The sequence below is a fragment of the Phoca vitulina genome, unplaced genomic scaffold (genome assembly GCF_004348235.1).
Source record: "Phoca vitulina isolate PV1807 unplaced genomic scaffold, GSC_HSeal_1.0 scaffold2, whole genome shotgun sequence".
Classification (NCBI taxonomy): domain Eukaryota; kingdom Metazoa; phylum Chordata; class Mammalia; order Carnivora; family Phocidae; genus Phoca; species Phoca vitulina.
Window position 1 is genome coordinate 153,548 of NW_022589705.1, and position 18,073 is coordinate 171,620.

Below are 18,073 nucleotides of genomic sequence, written 5' to 3' on the forward strand. Positions count from 1 at the left end.
AGAAAAGGAGAGGGACAGAGGCACAGAGGACTTCTCACACGGACAGAGAACAAGCAGGCATGAAGCTTGCCCTCATCCCTCACCTGCTCTTGCCCATCATGTTCCTGACAGGTGAGGGGGGTTAACTTCTTGGTTCCTGGTGGGGAAGGAAGGTGTATGGGTTGTTTGGCATCGAGACCTTTAGGGTTAAAATCTTTAGAGTTAGGGTGAGAAGTTAACACTGATTCTGCGTGTCGTGTGTGTATGTGTGTGTTTGTGTGTGTGTGCATGTTTTCATTCTTATGCCCACACATACGAGGGCTTCGGGATTGAGACAGGCAGGGCCTTGGGTCAGATTTGTGTCCCATTATCTAAAATCTTTATCCTAAGCCCTGGAGGAGTGAGTGGATCAAAAAGAAATATGATGTGACCTTCCACGTGGCTAGTCTGATTCCTCTTATTCTCCTCCCAACTTCCTTCTACCCTTGGGGGTCTCTGGAGCCCGAGGCATACCTAACTGTGTGGTGAGAACTCAGTTTATCTAACCAATGAGCTCCAGTTGCTGGTCATACAGCCCTGCCAGTTTCCTGGATGCAAAAAGGCTAACATAGAAAACACCTTTCTGAGAAGGAACGTGGTTTGAGACAGAGCTTATAGCCATTGGTGGCGGGGGTGGTGGGGGTGACCTGAGAGGGGGTTGCTTGAAAGGAGAGAGCAAGACAGGGAAGAACCATGGGAGGGACCAGAGGCTTGGAATTTTTCCTCACCAGTGCCCTGTAATCTTTGTTTCCTAAAATACCAGCTCTGATTTCTTTACATTTTTTAAATTTAATTTTATTTTTAAGTAAATTCTATGCCCAACATGGGGCTTGAACTCATGACTCTGAGGTCAAGAATAGCATGCTCTCCTGACTGAGCCAGCCAGGTACCCCATACCAGCTCTGATTTTAAAGGGCTTGGGGTTGGTGGTGGGGGGGTGAGACTCAGCCAGGACAAGAGTAGGGGGTGTCTTTAGAGTGGGCTGAAAGTTAAGGAAGAAAGGCAGGTAAGCAGGGGGCAGTTGGGAGGGTGGATGAGTTAGAAAAGAAGTGGGTTGTGGGAAACCTTGGGGTGATGGTACCCTTGGTAAGGATGGTTGGCAAACCATGTGTGTGGGCAGGCGAGTGGCCCCACCCAGTTAATTACCACTGAGGTTTTCAGGGCTGGAATCATGCAGGGACTTAGACAGTGGAGAAAAAGATTGAGAGTGTGACCGTGACACTGGGAGTCATGAAGAGACAGAAAGAGGAGAGACCAGGCAGTACTCACTAGCCTCTTGTCCTCCCTGAGGTCCTGCGTTTGGGGAGAATCTGGAAGGAACAGTTGTTCTGGGCTGCAGAAAGGCCCTCTCCCTCTTTGAGTCTTGCAGCTTCTGGGGGAGGATGTGTAGGAGGAATGATGTGGACAAGAGGAACCTGACCCTTCCAGACATGTCTGTGAATGAGATTGCAGGGGTGGGAATGGAAATACAGCTGTGCAACAGCATGGCAGAGGGCCACAGGTTAGATAGCTGGACTGAAACACAGGAAGAAGACCATCCTTGCTTGGAGCTCTGAGTACATGAGTAAGAAACAGGGAGATAGACTGAGATCAAAATGTTCCCTTCGTGCTTCCTCTCTGGTTGTACCTCTCTGGGCATTCGTTAGCCTCTCTGACCGCTTCCTCCTATCCTTATGACCCTGCCCCCCAGGTCTGTGCTCCCCCTTTAATCTGGATGTGCATCACCCACGCGTATTCCCAGGGCCACCCGAGGCTGAATTTGGATATAGTGTCTTACAACATGTCGGGGGTGGACGTCGGTGGTGAGGAGGAAACCAGAGGGCCATGGGATTGGGACTGTGGTGGAGCTCTTAAAGGGGAGGCAAGGCAGATGGGAATCTAAATGAATCTGGTCTTTTGGAAGTGGCTGGGATACGGGACTTGCTACCCCCATGCATTTTCCCTCTGGCCTATCTCAAAGGTCATGTTCACACAATGCTTATACTCATGTCCTTCTCCCAGGATGCTGGTGGGTGCCCCCTGGGATGGGCCTTCAGGTGACAGAAGAGGGGACGTTTATCGCTGCCCTGTAGGGGGTTCCCACAGTGCTCCATGTGCCAAAGGCCACTTGGGTAAGAAGATGCCTCACTCTTCCACTCCTAACCCCTAACCTGATATGCTAGTAGCCACCTCACCTTCACCCCCATATCCTACATACTCCCTTGTCTTTGACTTGATCCTGATCTCATCCTCTTTCCAAATCTCCCTAAATTCAAGAAGCTCATGTGTGACCCCATGATCTCATTCTCTCCCACCCCCTTCCAACCAGGTGACTATCCACTGGGAAATTCATCTCATCCTGCTGTGAATATGCACCTGGGAATGTCTCTACTAGAGACAGACAATGATGGGGGATTCATGGTGAGCTAAGGAAAGGGTGGTGACGGGGTCTCTGAAGGATTTTGGCAGAGAAAAGAGCAGTATGGTAAAGGAAACTGGTCTATGTGAAGGGGTCAAGGTCAAGAAGTTTAAAACCCTAGAAAGCAAAGAGGGGAATCCCAGGTTTCAGTGCCTCTTGGACTAGGGGCAAGTGTTGAGAGTGCGCTCCCAAGCCCTGGGGGTAATACTTCTCCTGCCCCTCCCTAGGCTTGTGCCCCTCTCTGGTCTCGTGCTTGTGGCTCATCTGTCTTCAGTTCTGGGATATGTGCCCGTATAGATGCTTCATTCCGGCCCCAGGGAAGCCTGGCACCCACCGCACAACGTGAGCCAGAAGAAGGGCCTGAGGACTCAGTCCCCAGAACTGGGTGCAGGGTGGGAAAAAGATGGGGCAACAGGGTATGATGCTGGACAGGGGGCCTGCATACCTTTCCTCATTGTTACCGAAAGTGCCTGCAAAAGTTCCATGTTTCCTGGGGCGCCTGGGTGGCTCAGTTGGTTAAGCGACTGCCTTCGGCTCAGGTCATGATCCTGGAGTCCCGGGATCGAGTCCCGCATCGGGCTCCCTGCTCGGCAGGGAGCCTGCTTCTCCCTCTGACCCTCCCCCCTCTCATGTGCTCTCTCTCTCTCTCTCATTCCGTCTCAAATAAATAAATAAAATCTTTAAAAAAAAAAAAAAAAGTTCCATCTTTCCTAACAGATTAGAATTCAGACTCTTTGCCAGGGCATCAAGACTCCATGAACTATTCTAACCAACTTCAAAAACTCAACTCTCACTCTACCCCTCCATGCACTGTGCCTTGGCCATGGCCTTTCCCTCCCCATTCTCCTCTTTGTCATCTATTTTTATACCTCCTTGTCCTTTTATTTAAAGCGTTCTCCATGCAAATGTCTTTTCTTATATTCTCCTCTCCTCAAACATCTTCCATTGCCTCCTCCTTTGATTCCCTACTATTAGAACTGACTCTCTGTTGTCCTACAGCAGAGTGGTGCTCTGTTTCTCCCTAGCACTCAGTTCCTCCTCCTCCTCCCTTCTTCTCCTTCTTCTTCCTCTTCTCCTCCTTCTTCTTCTTGTAAATTATATGCATGTGTATCTCCTCTTTTACTCATTTCTACATTGACCCAGGGCCTGGCATACTACCTTCCTTGCATGTTCAGAAGGGCCTAAAACGTGTTTGAATGGAATGTACCCTCCTGTGACCTCTTCCCTTGTTGTCCCCATGTCCAATATCCTTCTACCCCTCTGTTCCTCATCAGCATCCCCCTCCTCCTAGGCTGTCCCACCTACATGGATGTTGTCATCGTCTTGGATGGCTCCAATAGCATCTACCCCTGGTCTGAAGTTCAGACTTTCCTACGAAGACTGGTAGGGAGACTGTTTATTGACCCAGAGCAGATACAGGTAAGAGAAGGCAATATGGCTGGGCTTGTAGGGGGAGAGATGGCAGGGAGAGAGTGGTGATGAGGTGAATGTAGGTCGTGTCTTCAGTAGTATCCCTGCCCTCACATACTGTCTTCTCCCTCAGTACATGCATTCCATGTGAGCGCACACTTTGTTCTCAGGTGGGACTGGTACAGTATGGGGAGAGCCCTGTGCATGAGTGGTCCCTGGGAGATTTCCAAACAAAGGAAGAAGTGGTGAGGGCAGCGAAGAACCTGAGTCGGCGAGAGGGACGAGAAACAAAGACTGCCCAAGCAATCCTGGTGGCCTGGTGAGGCATTGGGAAGGGGAGCCTGGGAGGCCAGAGTGAGGAGGGCCTAGAAGGGTTAGGGAGGGTCTGGAGTACAGTGTGTCCACCCAAGATGTCTGGCATGCTTTCCTTTGTGTGCACACTGGTGGTTGGGGAAGGCTAAGCTGGCTGTCTTTGCACATCTCATCACATTCTCATCACATTCTTCAAAGTGTCTATGTCTGTGTCTTTCCACGTTTCTGATTGATTTATCTCTGTAGACAGAACTCTCTCTAACCCTGCACTCTCACTTCGATCTTGGCCTTCAGGTTCTTCACCACTCATGTCCTAGCCCGCTTGCCAAACGTGATTCAGAACTCATCTCTGGGAAGACTCCCCTGTCCCGCCCCCCTCCTTGATTTTACACTTCTCTGAATATGTGTCTTTTCCCCAGTGCAATATTTGCTGAATGAATCTACGAGCGAATGGATTTTATACTTATTTGCCTGGAGGATATGCTGCTCTATATGTTCTATGTCATTCAAACATTTTAGCCCTTACTGTGTGCCGTGTCCGTGCCAGACAATGTCAGGGGAATGGAGTAAAAGGGGAGATGCCTGACCTTGGTGAACTGTGACAGTGGGGTGTGTGTGTGTGTGTGTGTGTGTGTGTGTGTGTGTGTGTGTGTCTGCATACATGTGATCACACCTCACTCCTTTCTCTCTCTTCTCAGCACAGAAGGATTCAGTCCGTCCCATGGGGGCCGACCAGAGGCTGCCAGGCTGCTGGTGGTTGTCACTGACGGAGAATCACATGATGGGGAGGAGCTTCCTGCAGCACTCAAGGCCTGTGAGGCTGGAAGAGTGACCCGCTATGGGATCGCGGTGAGAATCTCCTCTGGGTTTGGCGGGATGGAGGGGGGATGGTGACACTGAGGACTGGGAACTTGAAGAGAATGGGCATTAACCCCTTCCCAAAGATCGGCCGTATTGCCCTTCCTTCGCTTTACTTGGCCTGCTCTAACATCCCACTCCGCATAGCTAACTGACCCCACCTGGGTCTCCTGACCCCAGGTCCTTGGCCACTACCTCCGGAGGCAGCGAGACCCCACCTCTTTCCTGCGGGAAATCAGGACGATTGCCAGTGATCCAGATGAGAGATTCTTCTTCAATGTCACAGATGAAGCTGCGCTGACTGACATTGTGGATGCACTAGGAGACCGGATCTTTGGCCTTGAGGGTAATGACTACCCTGAAGAAATGGAGGACAGAAAAGGGGGCGTTCAGGGTGTAGGTGGGGTTCTGTGGTGAGTTCAGTATGTCAAAGGAAATGTCTTCCCTGATTCTGCTTTGATATTTTCTCATGCTCAGGGTCCCATGGAGAAAATGAAAGCTCTTTTGGGCTGGAAATGTCTCAGATTGGTTTCTCTACTCATCGGCTAAAGGTTGGACAGACTCTGACCCCTCTGTGACCCCCCTCAACATCTGACTCCTCCCAACCTGAGACTCAGGCAACTTCAACCCAGGGCTCTTCTAGATTCCTCCTTTAACCAGTGTCCATGCTGACCTTCCCATGCCTTTCCAACTGACCGCAGCATACTCTTAGTGACCTTCTCACTCCTGGGGTTTTTACTCCTCATTTCCTGTTGTCTTTTCAAGTGACCCCATCTGTTTCTGCCAAACAGGATGGGATTCTCTTTGGAATGGTGGGGGCCTATGACTGGGGGGGCTCCGTGTTATGGCTTGAAGAAGGTCACCACCTTTTCCCCCCACGGACAGCCTTGGAAGATGAGTTCCCCCCTGCTTTGCAGAACCACGCAGCCTACTTGGGTGAGTAGCAGAGGGTTGCAGGGGATGACGGGGTGAGCAGGAAATGTTTCACCAGTGGAGGGTGTGAGAGCAGTTTCTCACTGATCTGCTACTTTCCTTGGGACCTGCTCCTGTGCCTTTAGGGAACCCTCTTACTCTGACCCCATCTTTTTTCCCTTTCACCCCTGATTCCCTGCCCATTTCTAGGTTACTCTGTTTCCTCCATGCTTTTGCGGGGTGGACGCCGCCTCTTTCTCTCAGGGGCTCCTCGGTTTAGACATAGAGGAAAGGTCATCGCCTTCCAGCTTAAGGAAGACGGGGCTGTGAGGGTTGCCCAGAGCCTCCAGGGGGAGCAGGTAGGGCATGCAAGGGAGGGTGGGACCTTGGATCCTGAGGGACCTTCAGGCTGTGGGGGAGGAAAGGGAAGAGCCAAGAGTGGAGCCTGAAAAGTCTTTGCTGAATTCTGGCTGGCGGAGTCCGTCAGGGGTGTGAGGACCAGACTGGCAGGCTGGCGGGTACTTCTCACTTATCCACAATCACCTTGTCTTTTCTCTGGGGTCCCACTCCCCACCACTCCCCAGATTGGCTCCTACTTTGGCAGTGAGCTCTGCCCGTTGGATACGGATGGGGACGGAATAACGGATGTCTTACTTGTGGCCGCCCCCATGTTCCTGGGGCCCCAGAACAAGGAGACGGGGCGGGTTTATGTGTATCTGGTGGGTCAGGTGAGACTCGCTGGCTCCCCTTGAACTTGTCTGTGGGGGGTGGAGGGAAGAAGGAAGGGAAGGCGCATCCATTCACCCATTCACGGGCTGGCGGAGAGGTTGGGACTGCCGGCTCAGCGTCTTCTGTCTTCTCCCTCCACCAGCAGTCCTTGCTGACACTCCAGGGAACACTTCAGCCGGAACCCCCCCAGGATGCTCGGTTTGGCTTTGCCATGGGTGCCCTTCCTGATCTGAACCAAGATGGTTTTGCTGATGTGGCCGTGGGGGCACCCCTGGAGGATGGGCACCACGGAGCACTGTACCTGTATCATGGCACCCGGAGCGGGCTCAGGCCCCGGCCCGCCCAGGTCAGGAGTGTCCAGATAAAGCAGGGGCATGGGTGGGAGGAAGGGGAAGGGGGGTGTGCTCCTTTTTCGTCATTGTTTCCCTGACCTGGAGACCCAAACTGGACAAGTGCTCTTTTATCAGTAGTCAAAAAGGTGAGGTGGTAGGGTAGGATGCAGGTTGTTGTACTAGGGACTCCTAGACACAGGCTAGTTTCTTTTATTCCTTCTTATTCTCTCCCTCTTTTTTAAGATTTTATTTATTTGGGACAGAGAGTGCACAAGCCAGGGTGAGAGGCAGAGGGAGAAGCAGACTCCCCACTGAGCAGGGAGCCCGATGTGGGGCTCGATCCCAGGACCCTGGGATCAGGACCTGAGTCGAAGGCAGATGCTTAACTGACTGAGCCACCCAGGCGCCCCCTTTCTTATTCTCTTACTCCTTATTGTGAGTGTACCGGGTGGGCAGCCTGGGTCACCAGGTGTGAGAGTCCCAGCTCAGTCTCCCCTCTCTTCCGCTCAGAGGATTGCTGCCGTCTCCATGCCACAGGCCCTCAGCTACTTTGGCCGGAGTGTGGACGGCCGGCTGGATCTGGATGGAGATGACCTGGTAGATGTGGCTGTGGGTGCCCAGGGGGCAGCCGTCCTGCTCAGGTGAGCCGCGCCAGCTCAGAAGGCGGTGGGCAGTGTGGTGCAGCTGTGAAAAGCAAGGGCTTGGGAGTCACAGACTTAGATTTGGATTTCTTTCTTTCTTCTTTCTTTTTTTTTTTTTAAGATTTTATTTATTTGAGAGAGAGAGCAAGAGAGAGCACAAGCTGGGGGAGGGGCAGAGAGAGAGGAGCAGGCTCCTGCTGGGATCATGACCTGAGCTGAAAGCAGACGCTTAACCAACTGAGCCGCCCAGGCGTCCCTAGATTTGGATTTCTTGACCAACTTGCTCTGTTCCTCCATTTCCTAGTTTTTAAAAATGGGAATAATCATAGTGCCTGCCTCATAGGCTTGTTGTGAGGATTCAATGCCACAATCGGGTAAAGATCTTGACACAGTGCCTAGCACATGGCAAGTACTTCTTCAATGTCAGCTATTATCTTTCTGCCAGAAGGTTCCGGAGAGGGTGACACGCGTACATTTAGCCCCTCGTTCTTGCCTTTGACCTCTGGGAGGCCAACACTGGGGACTGCCTTCTTCAAAGGGCTTTCCTCTTACTGCTAGAATTTCTTTCCCACCCTGCTCCCAGCTCTCGGCCCATTGTCCACCTGGCCCCCTCACTGGAGGTGACCCCGCCAGCCATCAGTGTGGTTCAGAGGGACTGCAGCCGGCGAGGCCAGGAGGCAGCCTGCCTATCTGCCGCCCTTTGCTTCCAAGTGACCTCGCGCACCCCTGGCCGCTGGGATCGCCGATTCTGTGAGTGACCGGAGCGGCCTAAGCAGCTCTCAACCCCGCCGGCCTCTGTCTCTGGACCGCCTTTCACCCTCGCTCCTGCCTGCCCCGTCCAGATTTGCGGTTTACAGCATCCCTGGATGAGTGGACGGTGGGGGCACGTGCTGCGTTTGATGGCTCTGGCCAGAGGCTGTCCCCTCGGAGGCTCCGGCTCAGCGCCGGGAATGTCACTTGCGAGGCGCTACGTTTCCATGTGCTGGTGAGGAGGAGCAGTAAGTGCTTTGCATCAGGGCCTGGGAGCGAGGGGAAGGCGGATTGGAGGACGAACTCCCGCTGGATTGGCAAAAAAGCTGAAGCCGAAGGTGGGAAAGCCAGGAAGGTCAGCGTCTGGGGGCAGGCTGATCTGGGCTTGAAGCCCAGCTCCGCCGTTTGCCACTTGTCAACTCTGGCAAGTCACACAACCTGCACGCCTCAGGTTCCTTGCCTAAAAGGAGGAGATACTAATAATATCTGCATCATGGGAGTTGTGTTAGAATTCAATGTAATGGTATTGATAAAACCTTAGGACAGTACCCAGCACATAGAAGGTGCTCGGTACATGATCACTATAATCTTCCTGTTCTGCCAGGGACCTGGGCTATACCCCTAACCCAGGCTCCCCATGATCCTTGACTCTGGTTTTCCTCAGGATACCTCAGATTACCTCCGGCCCCTGGCCTTGACTGTGACCTTTGCATTGGACAACACCACAAAGCCAGGGCCTGTGCTGGATGAAGGCTTACCTACCTCCATACGAAAGCTGGTCAGCGGTGCCAAGCCCTGCCCTGCCCCTAGGTCCCAACACTGTCCTCAGTGAATTCGAGAGACATGGAGGGTGGACACCTGATATCACAGCGAAATCTGACCTGGGCATCCACTCTTCTCTTTTCACTTTGCCCCTAATTCCATTCCTTTCTCCTTGCCTTCCTATTGGGCCCTCAGCCCCTTCTTTCCCCTCTAGGTCCCCTTCTCGAAGGATTGTGGCCCTGACAATGAATGTGTTACAGACCTGGTGCTTCGAGCTAATATGGACATCAAAGGCTCCAGGTGGGACAGACATGAACTGGCCAAACCAGGGTGACCTGAGACCAACTGGAAGGAACTTGAAGGGAGCTGGGGGGTTGTTTCTTGCCCAGGAAAGCAGAAGTGATGCTTCTGGGAGCTTTTTCAACTCCTGGGCTCTCCCTTATCTGCCACTCCTAGGAAGGACCCGTTCGTGGTTCGAGGAGGTCGGCAGAAAGTGTTGGTGTCAGCAACTCTGGAGAACAGGAAGGAAAATGCCTACAACACTAGCCTGAGTCTCAGCTTCTCTAGAAACCTCCACCTGGCCAGTTTCGTGCCTCAGGTGCCTGGGGGGCGGGGTGGGGGTGGAGGTTTGGGAGGAGTCAGGGCAGGAGGAGGAAGAAGATTGGGGTATTGGCCTCGGCTGTGAAGGGCTCTAGAGAAAGGCTCAGTGTTTCGAGGCTGCGGGGCAGGAAAGCACTTGCAGCTTCAGCTCCAGCCCCCACCCCCTTCCTCTGCTCTCAGAGGGACAGCCCAGTGAAGGTGGAATGCACCGCCCCTTCCCCTCATGTCCGGCTCTGCAGTGTGGGGCACCCTGTCTTTCAGACCGGAGCCCAGGTGAGTGGGGGCCCAGAATGAGAGAGCGGCTTTGAGAGAGCAGGGACTGGAAACTGCGGGGCCTGGGAGTTTAGGGAAGGAGGTACACAACAGCACCTGAAGAGGAAGATTCCATGACCCCATATGACCCCAGGTGACCTTCCTGCTGGAGTTTGAGTTTAGCTGCTCTTCACTCCTGAGCCAGGTCCTTGTGAGGCTGACTGCCACCAGGTGAGAACAAAGGGAACTTCCCCCCCAGGCCTCTCCCATTGGGTCTTGTCGGGGAAGGGTTGTCTGAGAGGGGGCTGGGACGTGAGCCTCTCCCCCTGACCCTACAGCAATAGCCTGGAGAGAAATGGGACCCTTCAAGATAACACAGCCCAGACCTCAGCCTACATTCAATATGAGCCCCACCTCCTATTCTCCAGGTATGGCTCAGCTCCCCGCTAGGACCCCGTTCTGACCCCAGACTCATACTCTATGTTTCCTCCCTTTCCTTCCATGTGTTTCCCCCAAACCCTTGGGGCTGCTCCATCATTTTGCCCTCAATCCCACTCAAGTTGAACCTTTTAAGCATCTTCCTTTCCTAGGTATAGGTATACCTATGTGTCCTAGGTATAGGGCTTTGCTGTAGGCCTTGGGGATTGAGGCTGGGGCGACAGGTATGGGATGTGACTGTAAAGTTTGTATCAAGTCTACGTCATGTTCCATTTCGATCTTCTTTATGTGTTCCCATCTCTTTATCCATGTGCTGGCTCTGCCTTCCCTGAATCCATGTCTGTGTGCTGATCATGTGCCCCTGTGTCTGTGTCATGGCTGTGACCATGTACCTCCTGACTTGGTGTCCACGCAGTGAGTCCACTCTGCACCGCTATGAGGTCCACCCATACGGGACCCTCCCAGTGGGTCCCGAATTCAAAACCACTCTTAGGGTGAGAAGCTGGAGGGTCCTTGGCATGAGCAGGGGGAGGGGGAGGAGTCCTGGGCAAAGGAGGGGACGAGTCTCTCTTAGATGTCCAGGGCCATCTAGGGTGAAGGGGAACGGATGAGGAAGGATCTTCTGTCTCCCACTTCCCATTTCCAATCCTGCTCTTAGGTTCAGAACCTTGGCTGCTATGTGGTCAGTGGCCTCATCATCTCGGCCCTCCTTCCAGCTGTGGCCCATGGGGGCAATTACTTCCTGTCATTGTCTCAAGTTATCACTGACAATGTGAGTCTGGGCTAAGGGCATAGGGAACCCTGCCACCTCGATCTGGTGAACTTACCCAGCCCCCTATCTGCTGGGTCACTGCTCTCAGGGCTCCTCCCTCTGGGAGACCTTTCTTTTACACATGTGGCTTCTTTGGGGAGAAAGAAAGGGATTGCGCAGGGAAGAACCACAGAGCATGCGTGGATAGTATGCTCCTGCTCAGCCTGGAGTGGGTGGCCTCTCACCATCAAGAGGGTTGCTCAAGTTGCATCTTCCTCTAGGCAAGCTGCGCAGTAGAGAACCTGACCGAGCCCGCAAGGCGCCCTGTGCACCCAGAGGAGTTTCAGCACACATACAGACTGGTATGAGTCGCAAGAAGGTGAAGGAGATATCCAGAGTGGGAACGCAGCGGGGAGCAGTAGATTTTGGAGCCTTGGGGCAGGAGTGGGGAGTAGGTGATTTTTCCACCCCAAGATCCTGATCTGTCTCTCTCTTCTGGCAGAACGGGAGTAACACTCGATGTCAGGTTGTGAGGTGTCATCTTGGGCGACTGGCAAAGGGGACCGAGGTCTCTGTTGGACTACTGAGGCTGCTTCACAATGAATTTTTCCGGAGGGTAAATCTTTTCTTCTACTCTCCTCTTCCGCTCCTACGTGGAACTTTGGCATAGTCTTTGGAATAGACTCAGGTTCAAGTTCCAGCTTTGCCTCCTACGAGCTGTTGGACCTTGAGCAAGTAATTTAATCTCTCTCTGATTCTTTCTCTTTATCTCTAAAGTGGGGAAGATAATACCTACTTCATGGGGTTGTAAAGAATAAATGAATAATGAGATGGAGTCCTTGTATTTTCCTCTGTTTATCATCCCTTGGTGCTATATCAATAATCAACATTTAGGGGCGCCTGGGTGGCTCAGATGGTTAAGCGTCTGCCTTCGGCTCAGGTCATGATCCCAGGGTCCTGGGATCGAGTCCCGCATCGGGCTTCCTGCTAGGCAGGGAGCCTGCTTCTCCCTCTGCCTTTCTCTCTCTCTCTCTGACTCTCATGAATAAATAAATAAAATATTTTAAAAAAATCAACATTTATAGGATACCTAAATTCAGCCAATTAATAATCTATCAAGTGCCTACTATAGAAAAGGACCTGTATTAGGTAGACACCGAGGAGAATATCCCCAACACTCAGCACCATGCCTAACTCATTATAGTGACTCAATACATTTCTCTTAAATGAATGAATAAATAGTCGATATTGTACGCATGATAGATATTGGAGGGTAATGGGAGGCAAGATTGTATAGCTGAAAGGTGTGTTCTAGGTTAAGAAAGTTCTCCAAAGCTAGGGAGGTGAAACTGAACTCACTGCAATGGGCAGTCAGGAGTCAGTGTGAGTTTCTGAGCAGGGAAACGACATCTTAATTATAACGGCTGTAACAGTGACTAGGGGCAATTTACTTTGAATAGCACAAGCTCCCTGGGATGTAGGCATATTTTATGGGAAGCTTAAGTCTGAGACACCATCCTTCTCTAAGTCTGGTTCTCTCTGTATCTCTCCTCGGTATCCTTTTTTCATTCATTCATTTATTTTTTCAATAAAGCCTTATTGAGAAACCAGTGTGTACTTGGCACTGTGCTAGGCACTAGGCCCTAGAGACACATATGTTTATAAGACACAGCTCTTGATGTCAAGGATCTTCTAGTCCAGCGGTGAAAGACAGAGAAGTAAACAGAATATTGTGACCTAATCCAGGGTGGTGGGGGTTAGGAGGAAACACTTCCCTAGTTCCCAGAAGGGATGATGTCTAAACTTCAACCTGAAGGAGGGGTAGGGGTTAGCCAAAGAACGGGAGTTAAATAATACTGGGTAGAGCAAACCACACACATGAAGGGCCAGAGGCTTTCCCTCTGTTACCCTTCTGCTCTTTCTCCTTTGATCTCCAACCTTTTCTTCTGGTCTGGAAGATGCTGGAAGTTGTGCCTACCAGCCTCATCTTTGCTGTTGGGGTTCTAAGACCACACCACCTGATGATGGCTCATTTTCAATGTCTTCCACAGGCCAAATTCAAGTCTCTGACAGTGGTCAGCACCTTTGAGCTGGGAGCTAAGGAGGGCAGTGTCCTACAGCTGACAGAAGCCTCTCGTTGGAGTGAGGTGGGACCGAAGCCTGGGTTTGAGAGCCACAGAAAGAGTGAGGGTGGGAATGGGGCAAGGGCACCTGGGGGCTTTTTTAGAACAGAGGCATCCTCATTAGCAGGCAGCTGGGGAGTCAGAAGTGATAAATCAGGATGCTGGGGTCCCACTGCCTTTATTCCTGCCTCGGTTGCGTTCTTTTTATTCTTCTATTTCGAGGCTTCTGTTTCACCCCTATAATGTGAGGTGAGGCTAGCTGGGAGAAAGGGTGCAAGTACCGAACAGCTGTCCTCCTCATACAGAGCCTGCTGGAGGTGATTCAGACCCGCCCTGTCCTCATCTCCCTGTGGATCCTCATTGGCAGTGTCCTGGGAGGGCTGCTCCTACTTGCTCTCCTTGTCTTCTGTCTTTGGAAGGTAAGCACTGCTTTGGTGGGAAGTATGGGCCATGATGCCCATGAGTTGAGGGCTTCTTGAGTATAGCAGGGAGAACTGGATTTGTGCTGGGCAGCTAAGTAGGCTGTGGGTGTCCTGCCCGGATCTCTTTCACTATACTCTACAAATGTTGGTTGAATTAAACTAAGCCAAATAAAATAAACTAGAATCTCATTTTTGGAAGCAGAACAAAAGTGAAGATTTCAGACATATCTGAGGGCTGTTGGCAAGGTCCCCAGGCAGGACATTTGGTGATGACTCTTATCTCTTCCTCTACAGCTTGGCTTCTTTGCCCGAAAGAAAATGCCCGAGGAAGAAAAAAGAGAAGAGAAATAGGAGCAATGAATGTATAATAAAGCCCTAGAAAGTCCTCTTGGCAGCTTCTCCAAAAGACTTGCATAAGAGCCATGGTCTGGGGGCTCAGATGGACAAGAAAAGCCTCTGGACTGTCTTCCCAGACCTGCAGACTGACTTGACTTTTGAGTCTTGAGCATGCTGCTGGCAAGAGATGAGGCCTTACCTCAGACGAGAAGGGCTGGCGCCCAAACCAGAAACACTCTCCCCCTGTGCTTCCCTCCTCATGATCCTGCTGCCACAGCCAACACTGGGGCCTTGGTTGGGGGCCCCCTTTTTCCTTATCCCCAGGAATCAAGACTTTTTTGCCTAGGTTCCCTGACTCCTTTTAGATTCCTCCCGACATCCTCCCTCAAATTTGGAAAGGATGAGGGCGATCTTCCTCCATTCCCTGCCTCTCACCTTCCTGCCTGCTCCCCACTCCACAGAAGGGAGCTGACGTTGGCTTCGAAAAGTAAAGTCAACATCTGCTTCTTTCCTGTGGAGTCCGGTGATTCAGAGAGCCGGATGGGGAGAGTCAACAGGAAACAAGGAGGGAGGAAGAAAAGCCACAAGAGACATTCTGTACAATTCCAAGGAACAGAGAAGCCTTTAGACGGGCAACTGCCATCCCCCTGAAACCTGAGACTTCGTGGTGCACTAGCCCGCCCTCAGGTGCCTGGGAAACCAAGCGGCTCCAGGCCTGGCGGTCCTGGGTTTCCCAGCTCAGCGCCTTCCCTGGGAGCGAAGCCAGGGCCGGGTGCCTGATGCTCCGGAGCCAGGGGCCCCCAGGTGGCTAGAGCTGGGATAGCAGAGAAGAGTCCCGGTGTTTCGGTCCCGACCAGTGGAGAGAGTTGGATACCCTGGGCGGTGTTTTCTCCTCTCTCAGGCCTCACACACTCATGAGCCCTCCTTGGGGCTACCTTATAGAAACTAGAAAGAAGGGAGATGATTTCTTCTTGACGGTGGGAAACCCTTTCACCGGCTTTGGGAAGCAGCAGCTCTGTGGGGTCTAAACTAGTCAAGTCTGCATTGACGAAGAAGCGAAAGTGGGTGGCAGGAGGTCTCTGGGGAGCAAGCCCTTACTTGCTTAGCATTGGTTGTGTGGCACAAAGAGCTCCTAGGAAAATGTTTCTGGGGCAACTGCAGTCATTCCTGGTAGGGTGGAATCAGTTTGCCAGCCCTTGCCTGATACTTACTGGAAAGTTCCAATTTCTATCTCTGGGTCACCTCACCACCTCTCCTCCCATTTTGTGGTCCGGGCCAGTAGTAGAGCGAATTACCTTCTCACCAACGACTGGGTAATTTATATTTCTTTGTAATCAAGACTTTGGATACCAAAGTCTGTTATTGGTCTCCAAGGTGCGGCTCTGACAGCCATTTGAAGAATCCGCACCTGTTTCACGCTGAGAAGAGAGGAGACCTGACCGGGCAGTTGACCAGCAGCCACAGAACTTGTTTTTGAGGCCTGACCACAATGTTTATCTTGACATGTCTCTGGTCTTCTGCACAGAACATTGTCTCTGTTTCCTAGCAGGGTGGACAGGATATCAGATGGTCAGAACAAATAAAGTTCAGTGTCAAATGACTTCTGGCTCTCTTTGAGTTCCCTAGGATATGGATAGCTCAGGCATGGTGAGAGGGAGATTCTTGGACCACCTGAGACCTATACAGTTGAGTTCCTGGAAGACAAAGGTATGAGATATTCGAAATGTTTTCCGTGACTCTCCCATGGAGACATCTTCTAGCCTCCTGCAATCCTCACCTACTTAAGTGACTACAGAGTATAAATCGTGTAGGTTTGGGAAGCACATAGGCCTAGATTGAAACCCAGGTCTGCCATTTATTAGCTGTGTGGCCTTGGGCCAGTCCTAACTACCCTGAGGCTCAGACAACAGTAAGAGGCTGTATGGTACATTGGTTAAGAATGCAGACAGACTTGGGTTTAAATCTCAGCTATACCACTTTTGACCTTGGGCAGATTTAATTTCTTTAAGTCTTGGCTTTCTTGTCTTTAAATTTACTAGGGTTGTGAGGACCAATGAGATAATTCAAGTAAGGTGATACTCAATAAAAGTTAACTATTGTTATAAACATATTTTGTTATAAAATAATCGATCTTCCTGTATATCGTGAGGATTAAGTCAGAAGGTATATCAAAGCACCAGGTGGTGCTCCTAATCTGGTGACCCACCTCCTCTTTACACAGGCCCTAAAGATTTGTTTCCCCTACGTGCTATTGTCTCCTGCCACTAAATCTTATCCCACGCCTCATCCCCTTTGAAATAAGCCCTCATGCCCACTAAGGCAATAATTAGAAGGTTCTAATGGTAAAAATCAAGTCTATTTGATTTTTTTTAGACATCCAGTGTTTTTCTAGTACCCTCAAGGAACATGTGCACTTAAGCAACAGCCTTAGAAATAAGACCATGTCTCTCTCTCTGTTGCCTAACTCCAAAAATGGTGGCCGGTTTGGCCAATAGGCCAGGACAACCATTCTGTGGCAAACTGATGAGTTATTTGTGGCAGAAGGAGTCCATGGTGACCCTCAGTGCACTTCATATAAGCTATCGCTTGATCAACCTTTATGGAGCGTACTCTTTCTGATGTGGTGATGTGGACAGATCTCCCTTCTTTATTCCCGGTCAGCACCGAAAGGGAGATGGATTTCTTTGAGGACCGGCTCATTTAATTCCTTATCCGTGTGATTAAAAGAGCATTTTAAATATTTTTCCCCACCTAGAGATCCCTCTCTTCTCTCTCCTTCAGCTCCAGAGTGGGACTTTCTAACCCAACCTATTCTTCACTTGGGCCTCTTCCTTTGAAGCAGAGGCAGTTTGAGAAGCCACTGTGGAAACAACAGGCTCTCCTCAGACACAGGAGTGTCCCTTCCTTTCTTCTCATTGTTGCTTCTTCCTTCCCTCCTTCATCTTTCATTCATTCGCTCATCAGACATTAAGCACCTAACATGTGCCAGGCAATGAGAACAATATAAAATACAACTCCTACCATCAAAGAGCCCGGTCTCGTAGGAAAAACAAACCCGGAAATAAGTAATGGCAGAGGTGGTGGTTGTACAACCTAGCAGTAAGGACTCGAAGCGTGTCACGCACAAGGGGCACACTTTTTTAAGCAGGGGTGGCAGGGTTGTAAGGGAAATCTTTACAGAAAAAAAAGTGCCTTGAGGGGCCAGCAAGTGTGAGAGGAGGCATTCCAGAGAGGATTAATCACCAGTGGGGAAGGGAACTGTAGTGGATTAGAACAGCCTGAGCATTGGGCTGTTTGTGGACGTGGTGAGAGATGAGGCTGGAGAAGGCCGGGTGCTGCTCCCGCTGAGCCTTGTAACCACGTGAAGAACTCAGCTTTAGCAAGTAGGCTTTGGCTTTTGTAGGCCTTTGAGTGGTGGCTCTGGCCGCGGGGAGACAAGATGTTGAGGGATCATTGAGCATGATGGTCAAGAAATAAATCTTTTTTTTTTTTTTTTTAAGTAGGCTCCATGCCCAACATGGGGCCTGAACTCACAACCCTGAGACCAAGAGTCACATGCTTCACTTACTGAGTCAGCCAGGTGCCCCAAGAAAGAATTCTTTAGACATTGTATGGTACAACTGAGTAAGTTTTGGTAAGTAGCACAGGGACAGGATCCGTGGGCACAAAGAGCTGCACTTTTGCTGTATGCAGCTGGTGGTTATATGCTTAGTGCTCAAGGGGGAGAGGACGTGCCGGGAGGATCAGATCATAAGTATTGACTTCAAATTTCTACTCGTAAAACTACCTTCGCAAGATTTCTCTGGTGATTATCATTCAGTTCCATATTAACTATCAGTGAAATTTACAGGCAGTGATGAGACCCTTTAAGAATGTAGCCACCAGCACGCATTTGATCCGTACTGAAACTATGCAGGCCATAGGTGAGCCTTTGGGGCTAAAGGTGAACATGTTTCTGCTTCTGTCCCTCATCATTTCCCCCTGACCATTCTTCGGTCCTTAAATATTTAAGGTTATTTAAGAAAGGCA

General features: G+C 50.9%; 1 protein-coding gene across 1 annotated transcript; it reads left to right on the forward strand.

The window, feature by feature from the left end:
- The first annotated feature begins 36 nt into the window (after window positions 1-36).
- On the forward strand, window positions 37-16,089 carry ITGA10 (integrin subunit alpha 10). The gene is made up of 30 exons (XM_032419788.1): window positions 37-111; window positions 1,709-1,820; window positions 2,020-2,129; window positions 2,327-2,418; window positions 2,644-2,758; window positions 3,708-3,835; window positions 3,997-4,145; window positions 4,837-4,987; window positions 5,177-5,342; window positions 5,474-5,547; window positions 5,788-5,932; window positions 6,119-6,267; window positions 6,493-6,636; window positions 6,780-6,983; window positions 7,480-7,610; window positions 8,194-8,360; window positions 8,453-8,595; window positions 9,025-9,138; window positions 9,337-9,422; window positions 9,579-9,720; window positions 9,903-9,995; window positions 10,129-10,205; window positions 10,313-10,402; window positions 10,828-10,906; window positions 11,071-11,184; window positions 11,445-11,525; window positions 11,666-11,779; window positions 13,215-13,310; window positions 13,592-13,705; window positions 14,003-16,089. Exons 1-30 carry the CDS (start codon window positions 60-62, stop codon window positions 14,057-14,059), a joined length of 3,489 nt encoding a protein of 1,162 aa, XP_032275679.1. The 5' UTR covers window positions 37-59; the 3' UTR covers window positions 14,060-16,089.
- Window positions 16,090-18,073: the final 1,984 nt, after the last annotated feature.